The sequence below is a fragment of the Hippoglossus stenolepis genome, chromosome 8 (assembly GCF_022539355.2).
Source record: "Hippoglossus stenolepis isolate QCI-W04-F060 chromosome 8, HSTE1.2, whole genome shotgun sequence".
NCBI classification, from domain to species: domain Eukaryota; kingdom Metazoa; phylum Chordata; class Actinopteri; order Pleuronectiformes; family Pleuronectidae; genus Hippoglossus; species Hippoglossus stenolepis.
Window position 1 is genome coordinate 18301733 of NC_061490.1, and position 9548 is coordinate 18311280.

Here is a 9548-nt window from a genome sequence, read left to right on the forward strand (position 1 = left end):
ATGTTTCTTAGTTATATATCACTAATGGATGATTTATAATTCGTAAGACGTATTACATATATTATGTTGCTGATCGAACAATATTAATCCATGTTGGTACTAAATCAAAATTACATATTAATATTTAAAGTGAAAAAAAAGTGTACTGAGTAAATGAATAAGTAACGTAAGAGAATAAATTGTGGTATTATAAAATAGACTTGGGAGTCCATTGAAATTACAAAGTGTGCTATTGCAAAAAGAAGCCAGGTGAAATGGCATGTCATTAAAATGAGCTGAGCTTTAAAAGTTTATTGAATTATTTCAAAATTTCTTATTCGTTACATTATACATATTACATTATATACTTCAGCATAACATTTTGTCAGCTATGAAGTAAAATGATCCTTTATTCATCCCACAAGGGGGAAATTTGCTGTGTTGCAGCAGCCGTAAGAACAGTCATAAAATAGACATTGGTAAAAGTAATAAATAAGTAGAAAGGCAATATAAGAGCAAGGAAATATAAAATAGAAGTATAATAGAAATTATGTACAATTTAAACAGAATATATACAGTGTGAGCAGAATATATACAGTGTAACGCATTCATCATTAGCCATTGAATTGCACAGATAGGAATCAGTATTAAATGGATAAATATTGTAAAAGAAAAATAAAAGAAAGACTGTCTTCAATTTGTACTTTGATGTATGCGTATATTATTTTCTTATTACTATTACACATGTCAAAACATGTACCTCAGCATAAGAGACACTTGCAGGTCAAAACATATTATTTGATTATTAATTGCATAATATCTGATATAATTATCTTCAACTGAACACTTGAGACTCTCTTATATATTATATTTCTTTATTCAAATTTAAATATATTTCAAACAATAAGGGATGCCATCATTATGACACAACACAATATCAAAAGGACTGAGCGATTGGCAACATCAGGAAAATATAGAATGTATGAGAAACACACATAAAATAGAAAAGAAAAGAATAAGAAAAACACAGAAGTGGTCGATCTGGTGAATCATAGATTAAAGGTTCAGTGTGTAAGATTTAGGTGAAAGGGATCTATTGGCAGAAATGGAACACCAGGTGTGAACGGGGCCTGTGTTATGTCCTACAGCACGTGAACGCATCGTCGCTTTCTCCCGTCACACCTTGAAGCTGAAACGTTCCAAAGTAAAACACAAACAAAACAAACAAACACATTTCCGGTCACATCTGTGCAGATGTTCCCGCTCAGCTGACGGAGGACGCGTCACATCGATTTCACACATTTTTTAGAAAACCGCTCGGCTACCGGAAGTGGCGTCACAGCAGAGCCTCCTTTTGTCTGACGACCTTATCCGGAGGAAGTGAAGCTCAGACGAGGCCGCTGACCGGAGGAGAAAAAAAGCCAAGAGGGGTAAAAAAATAAAAAAAACTTGATCGGTTTGCAGGAATTTGGCGACGTAAGGAAACCGTGTCCGAGGCGTCCCGGCGCACAGGAGTTCCGGGCGGGGAGAGAGACTCATCGGTTCCGGTAAACGCCGCCATCCTCCCCGCACTTACTTGTCTTCTTTCAGGCGCATTTGAGCCACTCTGCTGCCGCCTCTCTCCGTCTCCACAGCCGGAAGTGTGTGAGGATGGTCTGCGGGTTTTTTTTTCTCTCTTCGCTTCGGTTTTTTTTGTCCGTTGGGTTTTTTTCCTCTGGTTATTTTTCTCGACACACACTCACGCACACACAGAGACTCACACACTCACACTCACACACACACACACGCACACACACACGCACACACTGAGCTGCCTGCTAACTGTGATGATCAGGCCTGATTAACCACAACATGCGAGCAGCAGAAATGGAGTCCTGCTGTGGAGCTGCACTGAAAACATGTGTCCCGATTACGTGCTGTTTAATCAAAGTTACACACGTTTGTTCGTTTGTGTTGCTAAGAGCTAAGTAGCTGGGCCGGATGTAAATAGCACAACATTATTTGATTACTGCGAATCCGCGCTCAAAACCACAAAACCACGGGATGTACAGAAATGGAAGTTGACCACAAACGATGGTACAAATAACCCAGGTGCATGATCTCTAATGATCATTTATTAGTAGACTGATAGTGAGTGACTGCTTTAAAACGATTATGACCCTAAACTCAGGGACTAACATGTTATTTCTGTGTTTTAGGCAAGTTTATGTGTATAGCTCAAAGTGCTGTACAAAAAAACATTAAAAGCATCATGACAAATTATAAAAGCAACATAAGAGAATACAAAGAAAGAAGCCTTTAAATAGATTAAAATAGTTAAAGATCCATATGGTTTGATCTCTCTCCTTGATCATGCCTCATCAGGTTAGTAAGTTATTCAGTCAGTCTACCTCTGTTGATCTCTGGTTTTTATATTTGAATCTTCCAGTGGGGTCCTACAGGGTAGCATGGGCCCCAAAGCCTCACTAGGATCTGGGCAAACTGTTGCAATTAGAGTTTTGTCATCTGATTTAAAAATACATTTTTGACATGTCACAGTAGTGAAATCGCAGATGTCAACAGCGGCTTCATTTGCAGGATCCTTGTCCAGGTTGATCTCCGCCCAACAGTCATGACTTGTGAAAAGGGCCTATTGTAATTCTGAGTATGCACCAACAAAGTGCAATATAGACTGAATATACTCAGAGGCCTCGAGGCAGCTCCCATCCTCATATTACCTATTACCTTGAATCATAAAAAGGGGCCTTATATTAAAACATAACTTTCATTATCCCTGCTGGTATTTTGATCATAAGGGATAAAGAACATTTAGCATATACCTGCAGGTGTGGGACATCACCAGACTCGCTGATACTGCAGAGGAACAGGCCACTCGAGTATTTATTACTATTTCTAAATCATTGTGGTAGTAATGTAATATTATGTTGCTGGATTTTTAGGTACACCTAGCTAAAGCTAACGCAGTCTATACAACAGCTCTGCAGTAAAACTAAACCTCAGTTTTAGTTTTACAGACCCACTGATTCAACTTTATGGTCATTTTGGCAGCTATAGTTTGTGCCGCTGTTGAGTTGTATTGCATTATACCAAAAGGTTTTTCTAATATTGCTGTCCAGCACATCAGCACCATAAAGTCCAACAAGTCAGACTATGTGATATTTCTCTTTTGTTTACAGATCGATTGGGCCTTTAACTGCTTTGTCCTGTGGCCTGTTGGTTGTGTGTTTGTAGTGCTGGCATTTCTGTCAAGTCAGTGAAGTTATTCATTTGTGCTCTTTTTTTGTGTTATTGCAGAAATGATGGAAGATTCTCATTTTAATTCATCATATTTCTGGTCTCCCATCCCCACCGTGCCAGGACAGGTGAGACTGGACAAAACACAAATCCTCTACCGTCAAACATTTTGCAGTACTTCAGTAGCCAGCTGTACCAAGAGTCTTTTGAAACAACATTGCCATCACTACATCACTCCAGGAGTCCAGCGTGGTCAAATCAATGTCTAATCAAAATCTCCTCCCTCCCTTTGAAAGATTGAAAATGCCATGTTCCTGAACAAGGTGAAGGAGCAGCAGGAAAAGAATGCTTCCTTCAATCCTTCATCGGCATCCCACTACCAGACAGCTCTTCTCACCATCCCCACTAGTGGGATCAAGACAGATGGAGGAGGGCAGATTGGTAGTGTGGCACACCTTCACCCTCCTCACACCACCCAGAACATCACAGTGCTGCCTGTCCCCTCCACGGGCATCATGACAGCAGGTGAGTCTGTTGCTGCTCGGAGAAACCTCTGGCTCGTTTGTTAGTCCGTTTTTGATCCTAACCAAGTTGAATTCCGAATCTGAAACAAGGATTTACTTGATGAGTACAACTTTAAATTTGTGCTACATCGAACCTCCAAGCAGCACTATGGGCTGAAAGCACCGTTGTCTGTAGAATGAGCTTCTGTTTGTGTCAACTTGTGCTACATCCTCAGGGCTTCCCTCAAATAAAGTAGCGGTCCTTTACTAACATTTATCGTACCACTCGGGGACATAACCTGTCGCTAATACCTTTTTTAAACTGAATTCTTGAGATTCCTGAACTTTAAGGACATGTTCATCTCAAACTCTATACTTAGAAAGAAAATTCTCCACAATTATCAACTCTGAATTCTTGGATGCAGCACTGTCTGGATTCTCCTTTGGTAAAGTGTGATTATTTCTGACTTCACAGCGGGTCTAGTCATCACAACTCCTCAGGGAACGCTGGTCTCTCCCACCTCGTCTCAGTCGTTTGTCTCCGGTCATCAGGCGACAACCATGATCGTGTCAGCACTCCATTCTACAGGTGAGCTGCACATAATGGCACACATGCGTAGAAATGTAGAAATGTAGGTAAGATGCTGGTAATGCAGAGAATAGTGAAACCCTGACTAGAGCTTTCTTCCAACAGAATAAATAAAACCTTGCATAATCTCACATTTTCTTTACAATTTATAATTTTTGGTTCACTTTTATTTCTTTAAACAGGGGACCAGAAAATGGGGCCACAGTATGAGCAGCTAATACTGTCTCATCCAGGCTGTTAGTAACTTTCTGTTTCTATCCTTTAAAGTAAAACCAAAAATCTTCCATATAATAGACGTGATGTTACAGGTTGCCCATGAATGTATTTGTTCTAGGAAGCCACATTTTGAGTTTTTCTTTTACATGCCTTTACCGAGTAATTGTCAGTTTAAAAAAACAAAAAGCAGCAGATCAGTAGTAAATGATTGAGACTTTCTGGGAGGCAAGTCTATTTTTTGCAAGAATATTTTATCGTGACGTTCCCTCTTTTGATCTTGTCACAGACAAAAAAGAAGGGGACGGGATGTCCCATGTGGTTGTGATGCCAGCGCCCTCGAAACGAGGCAGAAAGAAGAAGGTGACGACACTGTCCAGGCTCGGTCCTGGAAACGAAACCCTTGTACTGGCACATCTCACAGCTGGTGGCCAGGTAGGAAAATAAGAGATGTAAATCTGAGATTATATTAAAATGATAAAGTCATAAGAGGATTTGAATTGTCACAATCCAATCCACTGATTTTATCTTTGACTGTTTGTTTATTATATTGTCTTGCTTATTGTGAAGCACTTTGTAACTGTGTTTTTAAAAGTGCTACATACATAAAGTTTAGTATACAGTAATCGGATAAGTAAGCCTTTTTAATTATTTATTTTTCTTATTAGGTTGCATCTTTGCAGCATCACAGTGGAGACCCATATGACCTATCAAATGAAGACGATTACCACGGCCCGAAGGACAGCGCTAAGACGTACAGGTACGAGCTGCGAAACATAAAAGCAACAGCCGCTGTTTATCCCCATTTCTCCTTGCTCTAGCTGTGGAATGCAAGCACACCTGTTCTTCTGTGTTCTGTCGAAATCAGCATAGAGTGGTTGTGCTTTTATAAGTGAACTTGGCGCTGCTGGATAGAAGCATCTGACACACATCCAGACACCTCTTCTAAACACACCTCACTGCATGTTGTGGCAGAACATGCCTGCTTCGTAGTGGACAGTTAATTTCTTCTCTTAATGTATTTGTGGTACAAATACGTCAGTGCTACGTAGATGCTCTTTTGTGCGCACACTGGACATGAACCTGCTCTCTGCTGTCCTCTTTGTCTTTATACAGCATGCTCTGTCAGTTGTGATCTCTGCAGCACTCTTGTGTCCTGCTCTTTCACTTTATATATTATATACGTACCTTTCCCTCTTCAATTTTCACTGATATCTCCCCTGACATCTTTCCCTGTGTTTATGTGTCCCTTACGTTTGACCGAGCCGAATTCTGTCTCCATCGATTTCTTTCTCTTACTCATTTTTTCTTTCCCTTTTTTTGTCTCACCTCTCTCTGTCCACCATTGCTTGATTTCCCTCTCTCTCCTTCCGTCGCCCCCTCCTTATTTTCCTCTCATCTTCCTTTTGTTTTCTTGTATCTCCCTTTTTTTATTTTATTTTATTTTATTTTTTTTGTATATTTTTCCTTTCTCCTCCCTCTTGTTCTTCCATCCCGCCCCTTCCCCCCATTTCTGTGTCTCTCCGCCTGTAGGTGCCGGATGTGTGCGGCGACCTTCTTCAGTAAGTCTGATATGCAGATCCACTCCAAGTCGCACACAGAGGCCAAACCTCACAAGTGTCCTCACTGCGCCAAGTCATTCGCCAACTCCAGCTACCTGGCCCAGCACATCCGCATCCACAGCGGGGCCAAGCCTTACACCTGCTCCTACTGCCAGAAATCTTTCAGGCAGCTCAGTCATTTACAGCAGCACACACGGTACTGCAGACCCCCCCACCTCCCCCGCCTTTTTTCCCCCCTGTTACCAATCCCTTACCATATTCCCTGTCGTCTTAACTTGTCCTGCCAAATTCCTTCTTGAAACCCACACTCGTGTCTTCTCCTTCCTCCTGGGGAAGAGAGCGGAGTGGTGTGCAGATGCATATTACACTGCCATGTAGATGTTGGCTCGCATGCTTCCACTTTCAACCAGAAGTGACCTTTTCGTGAAATTAGAATTCAAATCGCACCTTTTTAAGTCGGGCTTCATCCATAAAAAGATTTTTCATAATTTATACACTAATCAAAATGGCCATTAAAAATGCATGGCGCTCTTATACGAATTGAAACAATGAGAATATTTGACCTGTTCTTTACTTTTTCATCTGTGTGTGTGCGTGTACAATTCTTGCCTTCTATGTAGTGTTTGCTCTTTACACCTTTACCTTCTGTCTGCATGTTCTGTCATTTCCTCTGCCAGTGCTTCTTCCACAGAAACACACACGTACACATTTAGAAATACATGCTGAAATGAAAACTTTGATGCAGACTTAGTTCCATTGAGCTTCCCATGAAATCCATCATGTCGGCTTTTTCTGACTTTCTCCATTGAATCATGATGCTCAGTAGAAATCCTTTGCTGCCATGCTCTGCTTTCATGCTGTTGCTTTGTTTGTGGTGTCCTTAAATCAGTTTTCATTTCTGGAGGCATGTTGATTTTCATTCATGAATTCAAATTAATATAAATCAAAATAAATTCTAAATGTAGTATCGTGTGTAAATGTATTTTAATATAACGCGTTGCCTTTACATTTTAAATATCTAAATCTAAAAGCTGGTCCTGAAGTATAGGAGTAACATTTTGTAGATGTAGGCTGATGTTTGTGTTATCGTAGATTTATTTATATTTTATTTTACTGATTTACTGTTTTCATAGTGTCCAAACATGTTATTTTCATGCTTTCGTTTGTCAGGGATGTGTTAGGGTTTCATGTCATGAAAGATTTTGAGAAGTGTATGAAAGTAGAATGTGTCCAGATTATCATGTGTTGTTTTTTTCCCTCAATCTACCCTGATAATCCTATGTTTCCTCTCTCTGTCTGCCCTCATCAGGAATCACACAGAGTCAAAGCCTCACAAGTGTCACCATTGTACCAAGTCTTTTGCCAACTCTAGCTACCTGGCCCAACACATCCGTATCCACACCGGAGTGAAACCCTACACCTGCTCCTTCTGTCAAAAGTGCTTCAGACAGCTCAGTCACCTTCAGCAACACAACAGGTAAGTCAATCATTGCTCTTGGGTTTCTCAACTGTCTCTTCGCTGTCGGTTGTGATCACCCGTAAAGCGATAGGAGTCTGTGTACGTACAAGTATGTGTTTGTTTGTCTTTTACGTACAGGATTCACACCGGAGATCGACCGTACAAGTGCACTCAACCAGGCTGTGAGAAGTCCTTCACGCAACTCTCAAATCTACAGGTGTGAAAGATTTTAGGTTTCTGGTCAAGCACTGCACGTCATGTCTGTTATTCCCCTGAAGACTAAACTGTGACTATGACACTATTTTATCATCTTTTGTCAAAACATTTGTTTCTCAGTCCCACCGGCGTCAGCACAACAAAGACAAGCCCTACAAGTGCACCAACTGCAATAAAGGATACATCGATGCAGCGAGCCTGGAGGTGCACATGTCCACACACACTGTCAAACACGCCCGGATCTACTCCTGTGGTCTCTGCAACCGCACTTATACCTCAGTAAGACACATTTCTGAAGAGCATTTCTACATGAAACACTATGAATCCTGTCACTGGCATCAGACACCTGGCAGCTACTTTATACGGTGTAGTCATGTGTCCACTGTTTCTCCTCTACCTATCCTCCCCTCATCTCAGGAGACGTATCTGGTGAAACACATGGAGAAACACAACCCGGACCAGTTGACCGCATCGGCAGTCGTGGCAGCACAGTCGGCACAACAGAACCAGAACCAGAACCAGGGCCAGGCTGGAGCTCAGAGTCGGGTAGACAGCGCAGATGGGGGATCGAGCCGCTCTGGGGGAGCTGGAAGCGGAAGAGGGGGTGGAGGCCAGCAGGGACTGAGCCAGAGTAACTACCCTCAGACAGAAAACATCCCCTGTCCGTTTGACCTTCACCAGTATAAGACAGTGTCTGCCAGTGACCTTCAGTACAAACCAGTCAGCGTGGCTGACCTTACTTCTCACAAGGACCTCTGTCTCACTGTGTCAGCATCCACCATTCAAGTAGAGCACCTCAACTCTTAGAGGTGATGAAACAAGGGAGTGTGGGGGATGTGGAAATTAGAATGAATTCAAAAATGCAAGAAATGGAGGATGGCGAGTCAAAGGATCAAAGCAATACTAAGATGAAACAAGAACTTTTGGTCATGTGACTGTGCCTGTAATGGGGACACAGAATACGGAAGGCTATAATTTTGATTTATTTTTTTAGTTTGTCTCTTATTTTCTTTCTGCCTTGTTTGATTTGTTTTCCTTTTGCTTAGCCGCCCTGTCTTAGTATAAAATGCATGTAAAAGCTGCAATAAAGTATGATTCAGTCCATCACAGTGATGGTTTTACAATCGGAAGGGAGTCAAAGAAACAGTACCTCTGTTGTTTTATCACTTCCTGCTCTTCCCTACAAACACAGCTTTGGCCATAGCAGTTTATGGTCTCTCTGTTGATGAAACTGGCAGTTAACTGTGAAGGTAAATTTTTATACTTTCATACAGTCCTTACAGTTTTTACTCGGTGTCGTTACTGTTATTTTGTCAAGAAATATACGACTCCAATTAATTCTTTTGACCTGAAAAGGGATGTAGAGGTTATTTCTTTTTTAAGGAAAGAAAAATATCAATCAAGTGTATGTATATATACACACTACCAGTTTATAAATATTGATTATGTGATTAAATCCATAGAACCTATTCAGACCTACTGGCAGGCCTTCACATGACATTCAGGGGAGCAATGTGCCAGTTCACGTTTCATGTTATCCTATTGTACTGCTTTGTGTGTATGTCCTAAAAGTTATGTTACAAACGTGTACTTGCTATTATACTACCACAATAACATTTATAATACTTCTTTATAGACATACTGACACATCTGAAGTTTATGGGGATTTTCTGCTTTTAATACAATAAACCCTCTGAAATTTTCTCATCAGCATATTTTTTTTCTTCTGTCCCAGTTTGCTGCAGTATAAGATTTTTACTGTCATGCATTTACACCCACATCTTTGACTTTAT

General features: G+C 40.9%; 1 protein-coding gene across 4 annotated transcripts; it reads left to right on the forward strand.

Annotated features, from left to right (window-relative positions):
• The first annotated feature begins 1356 nt into the window (after positions 1-1356).
• On the forward strand, positions 1357-9458 carry znf384b (zinc finger protein 384 b). Of its 4 annotated transcripts, XM_035162649.2 has the most exons (12): positions 1374-1526; positions 3274-3341; positions 3510-3738; positions 4192-4305; positions 4488-4541; positions 4808-4953; positions 5187-5278; positions 6052-6276; positions 7390-7557; positions 7678-7756; positions 7876-8034; positions 8173-9458. In XM_035162649.2, exons 2-12 carry the CDS (start codon positions 3276-3278, stop codon positions 8560-8562), a joined length of 1722 nt encoding a protein of 573 aa, XP_035018540.1. In that variant the 5' UTR covers positions 1374-1526; positions 3274-3275; the 3' UTR covers positions 8563-9458. The 4 variants fall into 4 exon arrangements, with proteins under 4 accessions (XP_035018538.1, XP_035018540.1, XP_035018541.1 ...); XM_035162650.2 differs by lacking the exon at positions 6052-6276; XM_047341026.1 differs by lacking the exon at positions 4488-4541.
• The last annotated feature ends 90 nt before the right edge of the window (positions 9459-9548 follow it).

What these genes read in the sequence shown, in the direction of transcription:
- znf384b (XM_035162647.2), top strand. Translation starts at nt 3,276, where the DNA reads ATGATGGAAGATTCTCATTTTAATTCATCATATTTCTGGTCTCCCATC. An exon ending in CACGGGCATCATGACAGCAG is followed by an intron (nt 3,739 to 4,191) that starts GTGAGTCTGTTG and finishes CTGACTTCACAG; the next exon opens with CGGGTCTAGTCATCACAACT. An exon ending in CACCTTCAGCAACACAACAG is followed by an intron (nt 7,558 to 7,677) that starts GTAAGTCAATCA and finishes TTTTACGTACAG; the next exon opens with GATTCACACCGGAGATCGAC.